The sequence below is a fragment of the Falco punctatus genome, assembly GCF_963210335.1.
Source record: "Falco punctatus genome assembly, chromosome: 2".
Classification (NCBI taxonomy): domain Eukaryota; kingdom Metazoa; phylum Chordata; class Aves; order Falconiformes; family Falconidae; genus Falco; species Falco punctatus.
The window spans coordinates 15,875,994-15,900,112 of NC_137581.1; the positions used below are offsets into that span (position 1 = coordinate 15,875,994).

The following is a 24,119-nucleotide window of genomic DNA, read 5'->3' on the forward strand; positions in this document are numbered from 1 at the left end:
AGAAGCGAGTGTGAGAATTGCTATGCCCTCTTTCTTTCAACCTTTAAAAGTGCCTGGATAATCTTTTAAGATTGTCCTTATCTTTCCCTCTTCCAGAGTCAATTTTCTGCCTTGGATGCATTCCTGAGCCCCAGCCCCTACTAGCTGTACCTGAGAAAGACATGTAACACTGACAAGAAGAGTTAAAATTTGCTCCTTTTTTGGTAAGGTAATTGCTAATGCTTAGTTTATGTATTTAAAAACTAATGCAAACTGCAGTACAGAGAAAGGAAAAGTGAAAGAACATTATGAAAGGCCTCAAGAGGACATAATTAAGTTGTTTTGCAAAGGACAAGGGCTTAAGTATGTGAAGCTTGAAACTGCTTCAACTCTGCTGCCTTACACACCCTCGATGTCCTGGCCAGGCTGGACTCTGGTAGCAATGTGGGACCCCTGGCCAAAGCCTGGGAGAGCAGGTCCCTGAGCAGGGAGCTTGTGAGCTGCAAAACTGCAGCTTCAACCCGTGCCACCTGGCTGTGTTGCAAACCCTCAGACCTGGCACTACAAACCTAGCCTCAAAAATGTCTTATTGCTGATGAAGATGAGTGTGTGACCTACTTCTCGTTTTTATATAACCGTCACCCATCTCCAGCATGGTAATGCTGATTCACTGACAGGGTCCGTTGTGTCCCAGTAAGCTTGCATGAGTGCTGAGTGTTCAGGGCCTCCTGGCAGCTTAATCCTTCATTCTTAATTTTTCCTTGCTTGTGGCAGTGCTGTCTGTTCCTATGAATGGTGTCTTGCTTTGTACAGAAAACCCACCCTGGATGATCTGAAATCCCAGGCACATAGAACAGCATTAGTCATATATTTCCAAATTTCCTCTGCAACCACAGCAATCGTCTTGAAAATAAGGCCAGGAAGAGGAAATGCGGAAGATCCTTGTCACAACCTCTCCAAAGGCTTCTGTGTAACAAGTTAATTCTCCTTCTCAAGAAGCAACATACGACAGTTACTGCTGGTGGGACTAGACCAGTCTGGCAGCTGCAGACCAAGTGCTTATGACTCAGCTGTCAAATGTGTGGGTCTGGAGCCTCTTGCTTTGCTGTAGCATTTAGAAGTGCCCAGTATATATGACTCGAGGAGTGCTAGGAGAGAAGATGCTCCTCAGACTCCTTTTGCTTCTTGTGCTTCTGACATTTTTGTGTTAGTATATATTGTTACAAGCTCGCACAGCCAATATTTTGTAAGGGCCCTATTAAACTCTCAGTGAAGTCATTAAGACTTTTTTTTTTTTTTGCCCGAGTTTTCATGTGCAAGAGATTGGGGCTGGAACAACACTTGTGCAGTCAATAATTTCAGAAGTAACTAGGTTTTTTTGTGTGTCTCTTTTTGCGTGCCTGGCCTCAGATTCCAGGGAAAGTTCATATTTATAGAGGATGAATACTTAAAATTATGTTTATGGACGAATTTCCCCTGCTGGTATCCAAGAGGCCTTTAATTCCAGCAATCATTTATGAGTTATAACAAAATCATGGTTACAAGAAATTTTCTCTTGCCCATTAAGTGTAGACAGACAGCTCCAGCACTCCAGTTTCCAAACCCATCTGAGCTACTTATTGTTATACCATTTGCCAGGGATTTCATTGATTTTCCTAAATCAAAAGTCCTGTTCTTTTGTTGCCAAAGTTTCAGACATTGAGAAAGCAGAAATACAGATGGAAAAATCCATGGTCCCGTTATCCAGGTAAAATCCATGCCATGTTGTCTTCCATTTATGGTACAGATTAGACCAGAACACAGGACACTTTCTAGATTCTCCTTCACAGCCAAAGAAGTACCATTAATTGTCCAGATACTAGTAGTTTAAGCTTATTAATACCTGGAGGTGGGAAGAGTACTTTAATTTAGCTGTTTCCTTGAATTCATAACTAAAAATACACTGGCCTTCTGTAAAAGAAATAATGGCCAATGTGCATCATTGTAAACATTATCAGTGTTCTGCTTCACCGTTGCTGAAATGTCCTTTTGGCTCCTCCTTAACCACTTTCAAGTCTCAGACAACAGCCAGAGCCTAAAGACCTGATTTCTGAAGGTAGGCTTCACATACAAGAAGGTATCTCGTTAGGATATCAAAGTGTGTAGGCACTTTTAAAATCAAAGGCAATTAAACTCCATTATTTATGTACAAGCAGTACTCGCAGTAGTACTCACAGCAGTACCCTGCCTAACTCAGCACCTGAAGTCCTCGGACTGAAGTTTCTTCTGGACAGGCTGTGTACATAACACAAACTGTTGAGAAAGGTACTGGGAGATGTTGGGGCAACACCAGTTTTCCAGTGTCTCTACCCTGCCTGGACCTGCTACCAGGTGAGCTCACTCGCTTTCCAGTCCATGACTTCACCGTAGTGCACGGCTGCCCTTGTGGCAATGCTGAGCTGTTCAGTTCCTACGTGACTTGCAAGCCCTGCTGCAATTTACTGCTTAGTTTCTCACCTAGGCTGGTTTTAGACTTTGCTTTAGCAGTGCTCAGTGCATATCTAGCGTGGCACAAAGCATGCATGAGGATCAGAACACGGCAGAGAAGAGCTTTCCTGAGGTCGGACGTGGCAGCATCTCAATTAACTGTCCTTGGACTTGTCTGCTGGCACAGTGGGACAGTGGGTCTGTGGGTACACTGGGAGACACATGGCTTCCTCCGGCCCTGACGAATGGTGCAACAGAGGTTAGTATGTGTTTTGACCAAATGACTGAGGGATCTGCCCTGCGCAGAAGACCAGGAGCATATCTCACCTCTGCCTATTGGGGTTTCAGCTGTGATAACTGGAAGACTGTCCTCATCAGCCGTTCCCATTCCATCTTGCTGCCTTTACCAATTCTGCTGGAGAAAGAGGAACAGTGAGGAGGAATTGAATTCCTTGTGCAATCACATCATCAGAGCAGTGCTGTGAGAGTTGGGATCAAATCCCTTCAAGGAGAGGACAGACCTCAGCCAAGCTTTCTTATGGCTCAAGAGGTGTTTAAGTCACTGAGCTATTGCCTTGTGAGGGGGGGGCTAAACAGGGTGGATGGAGGAAGCGCATGTGCTTTTCTCTGTGTCACCACTTGTCCTCTGGAGGATTTATCTCTGGTAGTTACATGAAAATCCTGGTGTTTTTTTCTTATCACTTTGGCTTTTTTGCTCTGGGAAGTGGTTCTTGTAGGCAATTTCTTGTCTGATATTGTAAGCTGGACTGTGAGCCCTGACTTCATTCCCACAGCACAAGGTCACAGATCAACAGGGGTAATCCCCTGACTCCCTGTGACCATATCTTCAACACTTTCTGCCCTGTCTGTGTGCTGGCTCCACCACCAAACTGGGCCCTAACCTTTTCCTGGTTGCTCATGTCCTGTTGTACCAATGACTGCCCGCCAAACCCACCCACAGCAGCAATGGAGCATGGGTCCTCTCAGCCCATTGCCATGTTCCCCACCTACCAGCAGGCACCCATCCCCATCCCTGCCCTGCCCCCTCTGCTGCCATGCCATGGCATCATGGCAGGTGAGGCCACAGCCACCAGTCTCTCCACAACTCTTCCTACACCATCGCGTAGGATCTACTCCTCCCTCTTCTGCCTCCCCTGCACTGTTCCTGAGTGTCTTCTTCTCCCTCCTCTGTCACCCAGGTCATTTCTTATTGCCTGTCAAAGCTGCCCACCTACTTCTGCTTCTCTTTAACTTCCCCCTACAGACACTGAGCCCTGCTGAAAATGGTGGCGGGGTCCTGGTGCTGCTCAGGCTTGTGTGTGGCTGTATCAGATGCCTTGCCTCCAGTGGACTGAATCAGAACACAAGAAGGCTGCTATAGTTGAGCAAAATACTTTATTACTTAAAACCAAATTGATTAATAAATAGTTGGAAAACAAAATAAATTAAAACTGTACATTAATTTTATATTTTTTAATGTTTTAAATTAGAATTCTCAAAGGCATCTCGAACTCAGATGTACGGTAACAGCTGAAAGGTACTGTTTATACCCAAGGAACATGAAAAAAACATTTCTGGTATAAATACAGCCCTGCACCATCACTTAATATTTCTAGCAATTAAACCAGCTGTTGCTTTTTATTATACGGACGAGTTTCTTGTTCTTGAGGTCAATCTCATACTGGTTTGATCCATGGAAAAAGTAGAAATATCCTAGAATTGGAAGGAAAAAATATTGGCAAATTAATCTTGCCTTTCTGTGTACCTATTGATATACACATGTTATTTTCTTGGGTGATTTTTTTTAAAAAATCATATATTTATATATCTATTTGAAACATACACTTTTTTTGCTTTGATTGGTGGTCTTTTGCTTTGATTTTAGTTACATTTTAATTTATTTACCATTTTTCTGAAGGGCAGCATCAACTGTGTGGCCAATTCCTTGGAAGTCAGCTGCTATTTTTCTTGGGTATCCACTTTCCATTGATTGGGTATTTTCATTGAAACTAAATAAAGAAAATGCATGAAAACAAGAAACAAGCATGTGATGTTCAATGTTGAAACCAGGTGGAATTTTTACTAAATAAGCCTACTGTCAGCTGAAAATCCAGTAACTGTGAGCATCTGTGATATCACAGAACTGTATAAATCCCGGCTGTGTGAATATTTACATCTGAAGTAATCTTTTTAATGGCCTATTTTCAGAACATTAGATTACATAGATCACTTCCATTTCCTGAGACTGCTAATGAGGCTGGATAGGGCTTATACTGGGTAATAAACTTAAATAATTATTCTAACTGAATATTTTAATTTTACAACATCCAATCTGTGAAGTCACCACATGTTCAAGATGATATGATGGATTAATTATTAGGATGACATTACTGTTTAGCTGAATTGTTTCTTAAAAAGTAAATATTCTAATCTCCTTCCATAACTTTCTTGATAGATTTGTCATTTATGAGTTTCAGAGAGCACTTCTGTCCCTTAATAGCTACTGAATGAATACATGACATGATGACAAGGTCTACTCATGTTATCCTTTTATACTAAGTTCACTTAGTTCACTACTGCTTCTTAATGAATAAACAAAGCTCATTTTCCTGTTAATTGCAGAATGGTAAGGGTAAATGGATGTTGTCTCCATCTCAGGTGTTACAGACTTTGCTTTATGAAAAGACATGAGTAATTGCCTCTGACTTTCAGCTTTATACTGGCTGAGAAGGCTGACAACAAGAGGCCGTGGAACTTACTGTACAAATACTAATATAACTTGACATTTTAAAAGCTAATTTGAATTTCTGCTGTTCAAAAGAGCAATGAGCCTTACCTCCAGTACTTGCTGCCTACAAAGAAATAGGTTTTCTTGGTATTTTGATCATAAACAGCTGCATCGATTTTCCTGACGCTGGTTGGGAAGCCCAGGTTCTGAATAGGCTTGGGGAAGCCTGAATCTATACTGTAGCCACTGACAGCCCAGTACTGGTCGTCTGCAGGAAAACCAGAAGTTAGTAAGGATTCAGAAGGAGGCTGAGCTCCTTTTCCTCAAAGCCCCAGAGCTTTCTGTGTAGTAAATGCCACTAACAGCACAGCTGTCCAGCTGAGATCATGACCATCTAGGGCACACATAAGTATGAATATTTCAGAGCTGTTAGATTTTCCACTTTTTATAGTCATTAAGAGTATTATATACTCAATAGTTAAAACTCAACATATTTTCCAAATGTGGCCATCACTTTAAAAAATGTATTTAAATAACTTAATATAGGCAATCAATTTTGTCTCAGCTATGATCTTTCTCTCACTGAAAAAAGAGTAGTAGTATCATATTGTAGAGGGCTGTTGTGAAGCAGCATTAGTTAATGAGAGTAACAGCATTTTCAAAATTAAAATGGATTTAAATATTAAGAATATCTTCTTTTAGTATTAGTATAATATTATGTCCATTTTTATTACATAACATTAGCAGGAGTATTTTAACTTTATTCATTCATAAAAAGGACTGATGTAAATATAAGAGAAATACCTTTAAAAAATAGAACTCGATCCTTCTTGTCAACCTCATAAGCAGCATCAAAACCAGCTGCCAGTGATGGCCAGAACGAGGAGATGGTGTCGTGCTCAATGACTGAGAAAAATGGACTTTTGCGCCAGACATAGCTGATAGGAAGGAAAACAGCACTGTTTCATTGTCTGTGTTTCACTAAGAGATTAGTAGCATAGAAATGTACTTTAAATCCTACTGTTGGGGTGCTGGAGCCAGTCCTCCCTATGGGGCAGGGATATCACCCCTCTTGGGATGCAGTGCTTCATTTTGCCCTGCTCTCTCACAGATATTTGCCCTTTACTATGGGTTGCTCTAAGGTCACAGAACAGTTGAGGCTGGAAGGGACCTCTGAAGGTCATCTTGACCAAACCCTCATTCAAGAAGTGGCACCTAGAGCTGGTGGCCCTTTAGACCTTTAGACGGATAGTTTACCCAAGACAACATGTGATATCTGTGGTAGTGCTGACAACTGAACCTTTCTCTTCACCATGTGCCATGCAGGTAGACACAGCTGTGTTCTGAATTTCAGTTTGGTTACAAATGCTCATTAAACATCTTAAGAAGCATGTTAAAATCCAATTTAAGGAGAAACTGCTCCTTTCTCCTCTTCCCTGAAAATTATTGTTTTTAAGCTACAATTCTTCATCCTGTGTTTCAGAAGAGAAATCAGACCCACATCACCGAAGGAAGCTGTTCAATCAAAACACAATTACCAACCCAAGAAGTGGGTGAAAACATGGGCTGAACACGCTGTTCTCCCTCACCAGGGTGGATGTGCCCATACACCAACGCACTACAGTGCCCAGGGCCAGAGCATGCCCAAAAAGCAGACACCTGTAACAGCAGTGGCTCCCTACAGACAGTACTGGGCAGTGGTCCAGTGCAGACCCCTAGGTCATTGTGTCACCAAAAGTCACCCGGGATGTTTTCTACAGTTCCCTGACCCCCACATAGGCTGGTGTGACAAGGACTGTCCTGCATGCAAGGCAGCTGCAGGCTGAGCAGTGGCACTGGGATTATTCAGCCTTGCACAGTTTTAACAGATATGGGTGATGATATGTGATGGTTTAAAACATTTTACTCACCTGTCAGTAAACCTTGTTACTCATCCAGCCCAGCTGGGCTGGTAAAATTTTGCAAAGTTGCCTGAATACTTTCAGAAAGAAATACCTACCTTTGTAACCGAGGGAAGAGAAATTCCTTGAACTGAACTTTATGCTTTTCCTTTGTGAGTCTCACAAAAAGCTGTTGCTAGAAATGAAAGCACTTACCTGCCTTTGAAGAACAGTATTTCGCCCCGGAGAGTGGTGACAGCATCAAAAGTCAAATGAGGGTCACAGTCCTCTGGTCTCATGGGTGTCATTTCTGTTGGTTCTTCCCGGGGTAACAGTTCAGTTGGTGCTTCTGCAGGTGTCGTTTCAGTTGGTTCTTGTGGGGGAAAAGCTTTTGTTGGAAGTACGGGAGATTCCCTGGGGGGTCCTTTGGGAAACAGATAAGTGTAGAATTGGAAGTTGAATTAGAGCATTTCATGTTGCGGAGCTTCAGGATGTACCATATGGAGCCAAATGCATAAGTTTCTTAAGGTTGAAACTCAACTAGTAAATTAATGCCAGGAAACGTCCCTGGGCAATTTGACTTGGCTCTCTGGGCTGGTGGCTATTAAAATGGTCTCTGGCATTGTTTTGCCTTGACAAGCTGTTGGTGTGTCAAACTGTATGTGCTCAAGAGTGAATGCAGGGCAAACACTATTTCCAAAAGGCAGTTGTGCATGTGACTACCTTTTGTGGAAGATAAGAGAGTTTAATACCACAGACATGGGCTGCTCCCCTGGTAATAAAGCTCTTGGTCCTTTTGAGTAACTGGCATGGATACAGCCCACAGATTCCATTTTGCAGATGTAGGCTCTTAGCCACAAAGAAACCAAGAGAATTGGCCAAGAATAATATCAGGAAATTAAACCTCAGTATCCTTCTTGCAGTAGAAAGTTCAGTCCATTTTAGCTGTTTGGTAAAATTCATTATAAATACTTATCCATCATCCACCAAAAAAATTATGCTTCCTGCTTACCATAGAGGGCCTGAATTCCATCAATATCATCCTGAGGAAGTCTGTAGTTCCTTGTATCCACAGCCATATATATAGGATACATCAAAGCACCGAAGACGTTGGAATGACCAAGACCTAGTGAGTGGCCCAACTCATGAGCAGCAACAAGAAATAAGTTGTATCCTAAAAAAATATCCAGCACAAAGAACAATCACTAAATAAATTTTCTTGCGCAACAGTGGCATACAGGTGTCATCCTTTCATGCATGATATATCATTTATGGTCTTAATAAACCAGCAAAATCTAACTATGTCTTAAGTAAAAGGCTCTCTGACATCCTGGAGGAGAAATGAGTTTTGAATTATAAACATTTATTTCTCTCAGGGAAACCAATCTGAGGACACTTTTTGCTCATGTTGCAGAAATTTTCCTGCCAACAAAGAATCAGTTTCTTTAATGTTAATAGCAACTGAAAACTGGGTGAGAACATTTTAGTCATCTGGCCAGATTTAGGGAATGATAAATGGCATGGAATTCATCTGGTGACTACGTCACAGAGATCAGTAACATGTAAGAACGTTCCTGGACATTGCTGGAAACCAGAACACTTCACTGTTATATTTAATTATATTTACCAACAAATTCAAGATTTCTTTTTCCTTTGTAGAGGTTAAAGATTTGTATCACTTTAAAAAAAAATAATATTATGATTATAATATTACAGTATTACAACTTTTGAGATCATTACCTGAGGGTGAAAATTCCCTGCCTTACAATGTCACTATTACCCAATATTGCTGTTTCATGCTAATCTCATTTCCTTCACTGCAGCTGTAACTGTAGTCTGTGCATTAACTTCAGGGGTCCTGCCATGACTGCAGCTCAGGTCAATATGTGCAGAATCATTTTACTAAATTACACTAACATTTTAAATCTCAGTAAATACTGGAACTACTGCCATGGAATCTGTGACTTTACAGTGTCTTCAAGAAAACAATGTCTAATAAAAAACAGACAATGCAATATTTGAGGTTACCTACCGTTATTGGTAGTAAATTTAGTCCAGTTTTCATCTTCATCAAAGTGGGCATCCCCTCCTATCCCACGGCTGGGAGGATAGGCATGAGCCAGAGTTCCTCCTGGACCATCAAAGGAATAGAAGTCACCATGAACTAAAAAAAAAAAAGGGGTGGGGTGAGAAAGTTATGCTTTTCATCATATCTGTAAGAAAGTGATAAATGCTTATCATTCCTGGGCAAGGAAGTCCTCTTACATCCAGCTGCAAAGGAGATCATTATATCTGCTTCACCACTGTAGAGCCTGGTGAATCTCAAAGGGGTGACACTGCTCCAGAGCTGGAAGGCTTTTGCAATTGCTTCGTCTACATCATCTTCTAGCATATCTGGAGTATAGTTCAAAATCCTGTGAAATAAGGAGAAGGGAATTAAAAGCAACCAGACCACATGTGGCTGGGGCACATAGTATCAAGGTCAAATATTTTAATCAGTGGTTGTTCTTATTTATGTGTCTCAAGCTGTTTATTTTCAAATTATTTGCTTAAATTACAGAAGAAATATTCACAGTTTTCTTTCAAGCCTTTCAGAAACCCTAACATATATATTCTCAGTTGTATACCTTCTATCCACTGAGTATATTATTTAGTAGGCTGCTTTACTGAGTAATGTAAACTCCTGTTTTGGTATTTTTATCGAATAGACCGCACATTCATGTCCCTTTTATCCTCAATGAAGCTTTTATATAGAGAAATACAGGAATAAATAGTAAGGAACCTGTTGGCATTACTTCTGCCCAGCATTCACAAAGATTCCCAGTGGTGTACAGAGACACATGGTTTAAGGTATGTTACCGATATGTCACATCTTCTTTCTTCCACCTAGGGCTCTGTGGGAAGGTGCTGTATGATCGGACGTCTGGTATACCACATCTAGGCTGCTTCATCATGTCCAGTGTCTTACGATTGAGTTCCCCAGTCACCTCTAGCCCAAAGAATGACTGCATTTCTCGGATTTTGTCAGTCATGCGATCGAGGTTCTCTGCTTTAAAAAGAGAACGTTTCTCGTCTTGAAAATCATAAAAATTTTCCAGATATTTCTGATGGGGAAGAAAAAGCAACAGTTTAGAACATAGAAGTTTATTTTCAAAGACAGAGAGTTGTTAATAAAATATTCTACATCACTATCACTATGTTAATTTTCTCAGTAAATGATTTCTTAGGTTCTGTCTGTAGTCCTTACCTTAGCAAATTGCATATCTTCTTTTTCCTTTTCTGGAACCACTGGGAAAGCACAAGAACATGCAACATATAGTAACCCAAGAAAAGAAAGGATTTTTGTCTCCATCTTTGCCTCCCTGTCTTATCAGCCCTTGCTAGAAGACCTTTCAATCTCTTCTTCTGTCCCAGGCTCACTTGTGTTTCTCTATTTATACCAGTTGTGAGCTTGTTAAAGTCAATAACTGCATGACTCAGTTTATAACATCCTCTGATTTCCCACAGAAAACAAATTTGTTCTTAGAAGCAAGCTAACACATGACAGTTCACCTTGCCTGAAACCCCCTGATTTCGCAATCATATTATTGGACAGTATTTTGTTTTTTTTTCTTCATTCCTAAACTGGACCAGTATTTTAAACTTACAAGTATCTAAATGTATAATCGGTCACCTGGGTAAAAATCACCTCATTTCTCCAAGGTGCTGAAAAGACCTCACCTTTTGTGAGGGACAAGAGTCTGTAACATTTTGTAGCACACGATAAAAGACCTCCAGAAACTGCCCCTCGGTTTTCTCAGTGCGGCACTCCTGTAGGACCTCAGAACACCAGGCATGAACCCCTTCCTTTAGCCCATCTTGTCCCTGACAATTTTAGTGACATAGCTGATTATACAAATGACTCATTCGTCTCTTCTCTTGAACCTGACATCCCAGAACAGTTACAGGACCATCACCCGTGCTGCTACCTGGCCTGTGTAACCACAGATTTATGGCTGCATCCCCTTGTTCTCCCGTACTTGCCCTAGGCAACTCCCACACCACAATGTAAAGGTCTCAGGAGAGCACCCCAGGTCACATATCCCGGTCTGCATAGTCTATCGGCCAAGGGCATTCTCACAACTGAAGAATAAATGGCAGAAATTGCCCTAGAGAAATACAGGAAACTTGTGGGTGCAGGGGTCTTCAGAGAACCTTTTCCTACATGTCTCCCAAATCAGATGAAAGATGACGAGGATTTGAGTTGTACGTTCCAAGTTCCCCAGTGTGTCAGGACTCCTGCTTTTGGTTCCTAGTGTCCTTTTCTGAAGGTGGTGTACTCCACTTTATTCAGAAGTTGCAGAACCACTGTTACTCGCTTCCCTCTTTCTTGCATGTCATTTCTGAGACATCCGTCTTCTGAACCAGAATTCTCCTGTGTTGACTTAGTGCCCAAATGCAAGTTCAAAGGGGAAAATGTGAGCTAAAAATAATCTACTTCTTTTTGAACGTGAGAAAAAAGAAGAAACCACTTTTCTAGTGAACGCAAACATTATAAACTTCAAAAAAACCAACCCTAACACCACAGCAGCTGAGCTCTGCAGTCTGTGAGGTGGCCTGGGGAAAGGGCATGGCCTACTTCCAAAGAAAACTGGGGCTGAACCGCCCGACTGGAGAAGGGTCACACTGCATGCATGACCCAGGTCAGAGCCCAGGTCCCTGAACTGCTGAGTTAAGTGGCACAAATATTTATGTCTAAGGCTGCAGTGAGATGAGGGTGGCTTTGCCAATACCTCATTGATGCTGTAGTGGGGTGCTTCTGCTCCTCCCATCCTGGCCAGCACTCCTGCTGTTTCTGTGTGCCCTTCTGATATTGAGTGTGCCCTCAGTGAACTGACTCAGAGGGCTGAAGTATGGGAAAGCAGCCCAGAAAACAACCCTAGCCCCACCAGCAGTAGTTTTCTGCTCAGGTTAACAGCTACGCTGGCTCCCTAAGGGGTGAGAAGAGTACCAGAGTCAGCATCAAGGAGGGGTGTGATACCACGGGAATGCAGGGATGCAGCCAGACATGAGGCTGGGATGCTAGGACCTCTCCTTTTGACAGCAGCAACATAAAAGATTATCTCTGCTGGTCATGGAACAGCACCCCAGACTTCATTTGTATGGTATGGTGTCTGCATTTTTGTATGGTGGTGCCTGCATTTCGGCAAAGAAATTCAGAGAAAAAGCAGGGCCATTTTAAACACTGTGTTTGTATCTCTGCATCTAGCAGCAACAGTTAGCATGTGGCACTTATCCCCTGCTTTCAGCTAAATGTTTTGTAAACACCCTGCTTGCTGTGTCCAGGGGATCTGGGCAAAGCAGTCAGAGCAGCAAGAGACAGCACAGCCAGCTGGCGAACATTTCAGCAAGCTATCATTTCTCACTGACTTTTGCAAGGCTGCCGAAAGGCATGTTAGAGCTCCTTCATAGCTGTTGGCTTCCCCTTCCAGGGTCTTCTGCCTGCGTGCTGGAGCTGATGTTTGCAGAGTGGCTGGTGAGTGCTGGGTCTTGCGTTTGGAATATGTTTGGCAGGACGAGTGGGGGAAATTCACAGCTGAGGCAGCCTGCACATCTCCAAGAGGTGTGAGTGAGTGTGCTTTTTCCTTGCATGCGGATCCATGAGAGGATTTGCCTTCTTGTGCTGACCCCAAAGACAGCAGCAGTTTTTAGGGTTTAAACTTATACGGGTACTCAGTCCTGGGTTTACACATTACAGGATCCAACCAGGAACTGTGTTGTGGCTTTAATCAGAGGTTTAGAGTGCTTGAAAATTACATTGTCAGTGGACGCGGTGAAGATTTATTGGCAAAGACACATCTCTGCTTTAAATGGGGGCAGCTGAACTGAAAAGGTGGCCTCACATGGCACTTTTGCCTTATCTATAGGTCTACTGGTTCATGAGTTCTGCTTCAGGGGTGCCCAGAAACACATAGTTCTTGACAAGGCTGAGTAGGTCGGGTGCCTGCTTCATGCCTTGGCCCCCATGATATGCTGATCTTCCCACCTGCCCTGGGAGGCTGCTCCCCTCTGTGCCCTGAAGTCCTGTTGCCCTCCAGCTGGGCTGGGTTGGAGACCACACAAACTGCAGTTGTGACTTTTGCCAGTTTATACAGCAGTAAAGCAGCCAGGATGGATTCAGAAATACTGCTCATTTCTTCCCTCAGCTCATCAGCACTCAGACTCATACATCCCGTATCACTGGTGAGTGCACTTAATCACTGCACGCAGGGACAAGAGTGGGTGCTTTCCCAGGAAGACCCCTGCAGTAGAACAGCATTTCATTGAATGACTGCCAACATCCAGGCTAATACTCCTCCACCACAGAACTGTTTGTCCTCTGCAGTGTAATTCATATTATCCTGTGGGGTCTAGCCCAAGTACTAGGCTTTTTAGCACTTTTGTCAAAATTTTAGGAATTTTTGCCATTTTTTATTTTTATATGGTTGAAATTCCATCCAGAAATGTCATGCCAGTTCTGTTTGGCAGTTTTGACTTACAGAAAGAAGCGGAAGGATACTTAATATAGTCATACAAATAGTCATTAACTGTATAAACAACTGCAAATTAGGTCAAAGGAAGCTTAACTAAATATATATACACTATGGTTTTACTTCCTAAATTTATAGAAGCATCTGTAGATGTCTTCTTTCCCATCTCCTTTTTTGGTCATATTGTTTTTAAACTCTCCCTCCTTGACCTGCCTGTGCCAAAGCAGCACAATGGGGTATGAAGGTCTTGGACATACCCAGACAAGGAAGAAGCTGCTGTTTTTTTTCCACTTGAGGGGTATTGGGAAATAAATCCATACGAGCAGGTTCTGGGATTTGAGAAACAATAACTGAACAGAAAAAGACACAAGCCCTTTACATCATTATATGGAGCAGTCTTTGCCAGATAACAGCTGGATAATAGCAAAGAAGTAGTTGGGGGAGGCAGGCAAGCAAAAAAAATTGCCACATGCAAAAAAAAGTAGGTCTGTTACTTAAAGACTTAGGGAAACCAGAAAATATTTACTGAAAATGAAACACTTTAAATCTATCTCTGCAAGACAGTATTTTGAAAGTATTGAAACTGAGCCTGAAATAGGCTTTAACTTGAATTCCACAATTTTGCCTGTATATCTATATACTTCCATTCACCAGTGGGATCTCTTCATCCTAGTTTTATAATACAGAGCTGCTGGTGATAATTATGTTAGTCATTTCTACTTCAACCGAGCATTTTGTCCAGGTTCCATTGCGAACTGAGAGATGGCATGTAGAGATATTCTCATTGGCTGATCTTAATTAAACAGGAATTTGGATATTTTTTTGATGTCTGTATCCTCTTCTTGAGTATTATCAACAGCAATAAAGCTGAAATCACTTCCGCACTTCTATTTAGTGTATAAACAAGTTTCATAAGTTGCATGTCATTTCCTCTCAGCAACATCTGGCTTAGTAGCTTAAGAACACGTGGTCAGAAAGTGATTGCAGTCCATTGGTGTTATATCATCCATCAATGAACAAGACGTAGGTCAGAATCCAATGCCCAAGAATTTTGAGGTTAACAGGAATTAAACTGGAATACAAAATTGTGAAATTTTGGCACCCTACTTATGACCCCTTATTTCATAAGTGACAATATATGGGGGCCATACTCTGGATTTAGACATGACCCTGAGGAATACATAGATGAGGAGGGAAGCACTGTGCTTGTGAGACACACTTAATTCACTGTTCCCTCTTTGCCATCTATGCCCCTTCTAGATTCAGACTATGTCACTGTCTCAAAACACCAAATCACTGAAGAAACTGAAATGTGGGCAAGATCCCACCTTTCCTTCTGAAGGGGAATAATCAGTAAAACATTGCCCTCCCCTCTTCTCCCAGGCAAAGACTTTAATGGTCAATGACCTAAACCTGTAAGATTTTTATTCCATTATAAAGGGTATCAATAAGCTTCCAGATCTCTGGGTTGGTAGTTAAGGTGATGGTCATTTAGCCTCAAGAAGATTTTATGTGGTTTCTTGGTAGGGCAGAAAAAAAGTCCACAGAAAATGCTCTCCTATGTGCAGTTGGTCATTCCATCTCTTAACAAGTGCTTAAGCAATTGACCTAGTTCCATAAGCCATATTGTTAATATGTTATATGTAATGTTATATGATCTCGATTGCAATGCTTTGGACTGAGTATTGGGAAGATACAGGAAGCTTTGCCATTCAAAGCGTCTCCAAACTTTTCTGGAATTACTTTTGATGTGGACTGGGAAAAGCTTACAGCTTTGATGATTTGACATGGAAGCCCTGACTAAGGTATTCATCCAAGATGCTATAAGAAACGTGACACTCAGGATGCCTCCTTAAGAAGCCTGAGTTCTGTGCTTCCTTCAGACATGAGCAGGGAGAGCAGGGAAGCTCTCTAGGGAAGTATTTGTCATCCTGCTGTTATATATAATGGTTATAATTTGAAAATTTAGACAATCAGCTACTGGAAATCTTGGTCTTCATGTTGTATATTTTAATATTGGAATCTCATACAATATCTGCTGTCTTTCATGTGTGGTTCTTAAGAAGAAAGTCTTCTGGACATAGATGATGTGTGATAGATGCAACAGATTTATTTATTGAGGTGCAGAGATTAGAACAATGGTTTTAAATATTGGATAATGAACTTGACCACTGATTGGTGTAGTCTTAAGCTCTGTGGGGCAGGGGTCCATTTTCTGAAGGAGACTTGTTTATAGTTGGAATTCTTTAACATCTTCATATTTCCTTGATGTTTTTCTGATCTGGATATGATCACCGCTTTGTACAGTGGTCTACAATAATCCTTAAATACCTGCCAGTAGACCATGAGTACCAAACGTGAATTTTACCTTCATTACTTATCATCTTTAGCTGGAGATTAACGCCATTTGTGTAATCAATCATGTCTTTACTTTGAAGAATTTCTGTTAGAAAGTGTATAGTATTCTAACGCTCCTCCTGTAAAAACGTCTATGTGTGGAAGAGATACTTTGCAGATATTTAGGAGGTACTGGTATGCATGTAACAGCCACTCAGTTCTTCATCTTGTCGCCCCTGTACATGCCTCACGCACTGACCCTGCCTTCATGCATTTGGGCCTTTACCAAAGAGAGCTGGAGGTGGCAGGGAAATACATAAGACAATAAAAGACACCAAAATTTCTGGTGCTCCCACCACTGACAAAACCAGATATTTTTCAAATGGCCCATACTTCTAAATCAAATGGCTTCTTTTCTTTCAGATGGTACAAAAGTCACAAAGAGGTAGTAGCTCCTGTGGAGCTGCTCACCTGCTCAGAAGTGCCAATAGCCATCTTAAACCCCTGTCTTCTCCAAGCAGCCCTGCATCCGCAAACGTTTCACTTGGCAGAAGAATGTCTTTCAACAAAGTGTTGAAGAGGGAAATCTTTAGATGTTACCACAGGCTGTCAAGGGTAAAATTTATCAGCTTTGTAATACTATTGGCAATTAAAGGTTTTAGAAATGTACTTCTTAGACACGAAGCCACAAGCCACAGGAAAATTGCCAGACATAAGCAGAGTAGCCAAAACAATTGAATATTTGCTGTACATCTAAAAGAAGGAAAATATTTGTTTAGTTTAAACTCTTGTTAAAAAAAAAGCTGGTCAGTTTTTCAAACCACTTCTTTAAAGATGCTCACTACATGAAGGTGCTGTCATTGTGCATCTGTGGCAATGCTAAGCTAAAAGGAAACAATCAGCTTTTCACATCTCTCTTAAACCTGAATACCAAAGAAAATGCTTATTTTGAATAGCAGTTCAAATAATGAAACACCACAGTGGACACATTAAACTGCCTTGGAACACAATTCCAAGAATGTTTCTTGACTATAACAAAAGCATGGTTTTTAATAAATACTGCAAATATTAAAGTCATCATCTATTTCATTTATATGAAAATTGCTTTGAGCGTATAATTCTTGTAGTTAACAGAGAACCACCTGTGATCTCAAGAATGCAGAGTCAGGTCAAAGCAAAATGATGACAAGACCTTATTAATGCACCACTTCCCAGCAGTGGCTTCCTCCAGCTCATCGCTACCTGCCCACACAGAGGTTACCGTCCTCAGAACATCTGACTGAGATACTCGAATGAATTCACGTTACCTCACCTGAAACAGATTGGACTATTAAACTTTTGTATCTTTGATTTTTAAATCAAATTCAAGTGTTGTGAGTGAAGGATGTCAGGGAGATGTCAGCTCTGCTCTAGAGCAGGGAGAGGGAGTGGTGAACAGCAGCTTCTCCAACTGGCACTGCTGAGGATGGCACATGAGCCAAGCTTGCATGCACAGTCACGAGCAAGGACAGGGATTAGGTTTCAGATGTTAATTTAAATTATTTTTTCATGATCACAATGTTCTCAAGGAATTGGATTCACATGACTTGGCTGGAAATTATTATCTAGTGGCCTGCAGCTAATTCAAAAAGCACAAGGCAGGCTCATCAGGATGTTGCTTCACTATAGTTGTGTAAGAGTTGATCACAGCCTTTTATCTCCAGATTCCTTTAGCATAATGCTTCACATGCTAAAGACCCAGTAAACTGTTCCCAGCGCTATGGGAAGTAGTTCAGGTGAATATGAACAGAAGGAAGTGCTGCAGGTTGTCAGGGAGCTTGAGGAATGAAATAATAGGCAGATGTGTAATTCATGACAGATTTTTCACTAGATCATGCATTTACAAGACACATAAAGCTTGTCAAACCATCTCCTCTGTCCTTACTGTAAACACCTCATCATAAAACCATTATAATCTCCAGAACATTCATGAATTTGCAGTGGAAGACACTTTACCCAGTGCACCATATACTCTCTTGGTAGCTGTGTAGGATAAACTAAGGGAGACTTGGACAATGCCTTCCAAAGATGAGCTGGAAACTAAATCACATGGCTATGCTGAGTACCAAAACCAGCACCAACACACACAGTTAGGGCACACCATGACATCCGTCTCAGTCACTAATCTTCCTGTTGTTTACAGGTCAAAATTTGTCTTTCTTTTTCTTTAGGAGATAACTAGAGAAGTTTTTATTTCCTCAGGGAAATTTTGGTTAGCTTTACCTGTCTGTCAGTAATAGCTTCTCAGCCCCCATATGCCAACTGTCTTTTCCTATAGAGATGATTACTTGATACACTTGTAATTAAACTCTCAGTCAGTAATCTCACACAGTATTTGATTCTGAAACCATCTGCTCCTCTTTTGCACCCAAAGAAATTTTGTTAGTGTGAACATTTATCTAATAATAGACCTTCTTTTATCTCTGCTATTTAGCAAATGCAATGCATATACACTGCAAAATACAGGGTTAGAATTGCCTCAGGTGACACAGGCACATCCTTTCAGACACTGGTATTCTCGAAGGAGCTCACTGTTGAGAATTTGTCTTTGCAGTATCCGAATTTTGTTCTGTTAGAGCCTGGATGCTGTGTAAAACAGGTCATTAGTTCATTCCTCTAAGATCTGTGCCATATATTGTCTCCTCATTCTACCTGAGAACACAAGTAATATTTGTGAAGCAATTAAAAATGCAACAGCATAGAGAGAGGTGTTCTTCTATTCACGCCATATGGAAGAAGAATAAAGTGAGTATTTTCTTTGTTGTTCAGGCATTATTGTTATTTGCAGACATGCAGTGAAAGGAGAGCAGGATTACTTAAAAACTTGATTTCTTTCTATTTTTCATCTGAAAGACCTTATTCTTTTGACCTGCCAAAATCCTGCAAGAAACAGGTGTGTCTTCCTTTATAGTCTGGAAATAATACAGGTGAGGAAAAAAACCAATTTGTTCAAAGAACAGCTCATCTTAATGCATCTGAAACCAACTTCTAATAAAACATCCGGTAAATATTTTCCTGATTTATTTCTTCTGAGAACAGGTATTGTGTATTGTTTGTTCCTGCATCTTGCAAAGAAAGGATTTCTTTTCTCCTTTGATGAATATTTGAGAACATATTCACATGTGGTAAAATTAAGAGAAGTTTAATTGACATAAAAGACTGATCATTTTATGTAGAGTGAGAATCTGGTCTGAATTCCCTTTGGTGTTAATAGGAATTTCACAGGTGGAAGAATCAAAAAATTCCCGTAAGTTTTGTTATTGCAATAATGGCTCAAACATGATTCAATTTTAATATAAATCATAGTTGGGCCGATAATATAATAAATTGCTATACACTTGAGAAATGCCACGTAATGTGAATTAGTCACTGAATATGTGTTAAAAGTAATCATACAAGTCTGTTAAATTGTCAATAGAGAATTTGTCATTATTTCTCAACCATAATATGCTTAGCAACTCCTAGTTTTTCTTTCCACCACCAAGAAAGTTTCTCTTTCCTTTAGAAAATAAACCAGTCAAATACACCCAAATTTTCCCAGATTATCTTTTATATCTTCCAAAATTCTACACCACCTATTACTTCATATATTTAAAAAAGTTTCCTGCCCAAAGCTGACAAATAAAGGAAAAGATCTTGTTTGCATCAGAGGGTGCTGAGTGCCAAGAGCACTGGAAACATTTAAGCTTAGTTTTTCTCCTGAACTTGGCAAGTTTTGATTTCTAGTTCTACACTTTTTTTTTTTTTTCTTTAACACCATTAGAATTAAGGCGTGTAATCCTATCAGGTATATATTGCTTGTAAAATACATTTTGCATTTAACAGAAAAAAATAATTTATTTTTTTCTTAAAACATATAAAAGAGTACCTAATGTCCAGCTAAGTACATGGAAATGGAGACACCTAGCCGTAAAACTTCCAGTGGTGCCGAGATGGTACATGCATCCATCCGTGCTGTTTACCTATGAACCTTCCTCATATACAGAGCAATGCAGTGAATGTAAACACAGGCGCATAGATGGGTAATTATGATGAAACAATAAAATGCCAAGGTGCTTCTCTCTCACAGGCTGTCTTGCCTGCACCTGGGTCAGGGCAACCTCTGGCATCAATACAGGCCGGGGAACGAAGGGATTGAGAAAGCCCTGCAAAAAAGGCCTTGGGGTACTTGGTGGACGAAAAATTGGACATGAGCCAACAATCTGTGCTCGGAGCCCAGAAAGCCAACTATGTCCTGGGCTGCACCAAAAGAAGCATGGCCAGCAGGCTGAGGGGGTTGATTCTGCCCCTCTACTCTGCTCTGGTGAGACCCCACTGGAGTACTGCATCCAGCTCTGGGGTCCTCAGCACAGGAAAGACCTGGACCTGTTGGAGCGGGTCCAGAGGCCAAGAAAATGATCAGGGGGATGGAACACCTGGTCTAGTTGAAGATATCCCTAATCATTGCAAGCGGATTGGACTACATGACCTTTAAAAGTCCCTTCCAACCCAAACTATTCTGTGATTGTGCATTTAATCAGAGTCTGTGAGATGGTGGGAGAGGACAGTCATAGAAGATGCACATTTCACGTACCCTGGTTTTGTACTATTTTCCACAAGAGTCTACAGGACACAGTCTGGAGATGGAACATGGGGAGACATAGGTCTCCCTCTCATTAGGTGTGGCACCTTTTATTTTCTTAGCAAGAAGCTTCATTGCTTCCTCTTTATTCATTAACTCTTGAAGTTCTTGCCCTTTCACATGACTTTTCTTATCTCCAGAACTCTGTTTTGTAAGGATGTTAGATACATTTTCCTTTGGACTATTTGTTTGAACTTCAACTTAGAGAATGTTTCTGGAGAATTATGGTACGTTCCCTTATTGGTACATCACCTTCCTATCAAAGGATCATAACACCGATGAATGATCACACACACAAAAAGTCTGAAACATGTTTTTAACTAAAAGAAAATGAAAGCAGCCATTTTTGATAAAAATTACCTTGTAACTTCCAAGATGAAATAACCGCATCCATCAGAGCAGGGAGGGACCGATGTTCAAAGCAGTACTTGTCATTTCATCTGTCACAGCTAATGAGGAAAACTTAAACACAATCTGTATGCCCAAAGGCACACAGAGAGCAAGGAGAAGTGGACAACTACAGTAGCTGGTTATATACCTTGGCTTGCTCCATCTTCCCTAAACCTTTCTTTAAAAATATTAATAACATTGCTGGATGCACAGTTGACCTTGGAGAGAAGTTAATTTATAGTTAAAGGGATCAGAGGCAGCACATTCCTCCACTGCAGTAGCAGAGCCTGAAAGGGGAAGGATGTGAAGAGATGTCTTGGTACACACTGACAAACTGCTTTAGAGGACAGGAAAAAATGAAAAAATGATTGCAGCCATGCCCTTCATTAGTACTAAGCCTCCAGCATATTAAGGATAGAGTTCACTTCAACTAGTTCTTTTTGTGTAAAGTCAGGGATGTAGTTTGTTATTAATGTAGTTCTCATTACTCTCAAGGTTGTGTAAGAGGCATCTGGGGAACATAATTCACTCAAACTGCCTGAAATAATTCCTTTAGGATGGGCTGAACAAGCTCTTAAAAGAGTTTCCTCTGTTTGTCCATTGACCATAAAGAGGCTTTTATAACAACAGTGAGATAAATCCTTCCACAAAAGACATCCCACATTTTGGTGCAGCTGTATAAATAATTCTGTAATTTTCCTTTTAGTAAAAAAGATAGTACCAAAACCATCTGGCTGTCATGTTAACTACTGAACCATTAGCACAGAGAATGGCAAACGTGGACAAGAATGTGTTCTGCTCACAAGCAACTTATAGGAGACTTGATCTGGTCAATTAAAGATAACAGTATTTGTTATTGGTACAAGAAGGATAATGAAAAGGCAAAACCCTCATGTTTACTGTTAAACAAAGAATAATGCAAAAAGTGCAACAGGAGTTTTCTAGGAAAAAATCTCCCATGTAATCAGTGCTGCAGCACCTCTCCTGTGAAGCCAGGCTGAGAGAGTTGGGGATGTTCAGCCCGGAGAAGAGAAGGCTCCGGGGAGACCTTACAGCAGCCTGACAGTGCCTAAAGGGGGATTATAAAACAGACAGGGACAGACCTTTTAGTAGGGCCTGTAGTGGTAGGACAAGTGTAATAGGTTTAAACTGAAAGAGGGTAGATTTTCATTAGATATGAGGAAGAAATTCTTTACTGTGAGGGTGGTGAGGCACTGGCACAAGTTGCCCAGAGAAGTTCTGGCTGCCCCATCCCTGGCAGTGCTCAAGGCCAGGCTGGATGGGGCTGTGAGCAACCTGGTCTGGTGGGAGGTGTCCCTGCCCATGGCAGGGGGGTGGGACTAGATGGTCTTTAAAATCCCTTCCAATCCAAACTGTTCTATGATTCTGTGAATATTGCTGCCATACTCCAGTTGTGGAATTAAGTAGAATGTGTCAATATATCTCAATTCCTCCCAGCAGGCATTTTGGGAAGGGTATATTTAACCTAGATTGTATTGCTGGAAAATTATTTTGACTCAATAATCCATATCAGTTTTCATTAAGCTAATTCTTTCTTAAGAGCATTAAAATGATGCGTGACTCAGGTGCTTACAATTTGTTCAGCAGAGTGATTCAATTGTTAGTATCTGCTCGAGGCTCTGTTCTTGAACAAAGACTACTGGAAAGTATTTGCATTTTGCTGCAACAGTCATGTACCCACTTCCACACCTGGCAGAACTATTCTGATGGGCACTGAACAAATTCCCAGAAGTCACAGGTCTATGGGGGTGAGGAAACACAGCTAGGACAGGAGAATATTCTGAAAATCACGTCTGCTTTAACAGAAGCCCAGGCCCTGACTCTTCCCAAGCAGTAGCTAAGGCCAATAGCTGTGCCGAGAATTTCCTTGAGGATATACATTCAATGACAGCATTGAACGTGTTGCCTTGAGTCTGAGGCATGCTATGTCTTTAAATAGTGACATTGGTACCAGTGTAGGTGAGGCAGCACAGACCTTACTACAGAAATCCACACTGTGTGTCATGTAGGTAAACTCTGCGCACCCACAGGGGAGGGTGATGACACCCTCCTGGTGACACCCACCCAGGTAAATAGAGAACCACAAACTGGTCCTGGAAAGCATGGTGTGCCTCATGCCCTCCTGCAGCCAAGCTTTCTTGCCCTCCCTGCTTCAAAACAGGTGTCTTTCCTACAAACTGGGGTTCCAGAGGCATCGCCTGCAGGGTACTGACTGGTACTGGGAATGGGATGAAAAGCCAATGGCACGGTCAGCCACCCACTGCTGCTGGATCCCAGTCCCTGCCAGCTCAGCAGTGTAAGCATAGTTTCTATGGGCTGTCGCAGGTAGTATTTCCCCTACAAGGCGTAGTAGCTGCCGGAGCTAGGGACTGAATGAAGTCAGAAAAGGACTGCCTTCCCTCCTTCCCCCAGTGCCATGCTGGAGGCCATGCAACTGGGTCGCCATCCCAGGAGGACAGCCTGCTCGTGGGGCAGGTGCCACACCTCACAGAGTCTTGTTGCGCTTGGCAGAGTTGCCACCACATTCCTCTTCTCCCCAAGCCCTGCCAGAGCGTAGGAGATAGGCTTAGAAGCTAAGCTGGAGTTTGGTGATGTCTCACTAGAATATTTAACTGGTGGATTTGGACACCTTTGTATGTACCAGGCACCTTTGCAGAAGAAATACAAATCCTAAAGCCAACTGATGTTACAAGTAAAAGCTGCCATTTACCCATCTGTAAGTCTGAATTTATTACTTGTACAATGTTGATCAGTCTGTGCTGTTTCATTGCTTTGTCATAGCAAAAGCTATGTGAAAAGAGACATAAAACTGAAAGAGGTGGAATCCAGTAATCCCTCTCCAGAGATCCGCCTTTCCTTCTTCCCTTCCCTGTTATCAACAACAGCAAGGGTTTGGTTTCTTTCTGTCTTTTCCCACACTTCTACATTATTTGTCCAAAAGCATTATTGACCACAGAGGCTTCCTGGATCTTTCTGCATCATCAGCCTTTTATGTCCTCAAGTGTAGTTTGAAAACATATGTACAATGGCTGTTAACTTATTCAGAACAATTGCTTACAAGCAAATAAATCACTTTTCTTCCATTTTGTTATTTTACGTTATTTGATTTATACTTTCTCAACAATCCTTATTCATTATTTTTTTCCCAG

General features: G+C 41.4%; 2 protein-coding genes across 2 annotated transcripts in view; one reads left to right on the top strand and one right to left on the bottom strand.

Moving 5' to 3' along the window:
- The window catches only part of LOC308059341 (uncharacterized protein), a gene marked incomplete at its 5' end in the record, with an annotated part of 203,844 nt that overhangs the window by 121,220 nt on the left and 58,505 nt on the right, over nucleotides 1-24,119 (top strand). Inside the window, one exon of the transcript XR_013926206.1 lies at nucleotides 11,156-12,568. Of the gene's footprint in view, nucleotides 12,569-24,119 lie in introns of the transcript that reaches the window.
- LOC308059330 (stromelysin-1-like) lies at nucleotides 1,222-11,164 on the bottom strand. Its single transcript, XM_080376496.1, has 10 exons — nucleotides 10,301-11,164; nucleotides 9,913-10,157; nucleotides 9,319-9,467; nucleotides 9,086-9,217; nucleotides 8,066-8,227; nucleotides 7,270-7,477; nucleotides 5,978-6,111; nucleotides 5,282-5,441; nucleotides 4,351-4,454; nucleotides 1,222-4,158 (listed from the first exon to the last, which is right to left on the bottom strand). The coding sequence occupies exons 1-10, from the start codon at nucleotides 10,403-10,405 to the stop codon at nucleotides 4,058-4,060; spliced, it is 1,500 nt and encodes a 499-aa protein (XP_080232622.1). The 5' UTR covers nucleotides 10,406-11,164; the 3' UTR covers nucleotides 1,222-4,057.

What these genes read in the sequence shown, in the direction of transcription:
- LOC308059330 (XM_080376496.1), bottom strand. Translation starts at nt 10,405, where the DNA reads ATGGAGACAAAAATCCTTTCTTTTCTTGGGTTACTATATGTTGCATGT. An exon ending in GATCTCCTTTGCAGCTGGAT is followed by an intron (nt 9,218 to 9,318) that starts GTAAGAGGACTT and finishes TTTTTTTTTTAG; the next exon opens with TTCATGGTGACTTCTATTCC. An exon ending in TAAATTTACTACCAATAACG is followed by an intron (nt 8,228 to 9,085) that starts GTAGGTAACCTC and finishes ATATTTTTTTAG; the next exon opens with GATACAACTTATTTCTTGTT.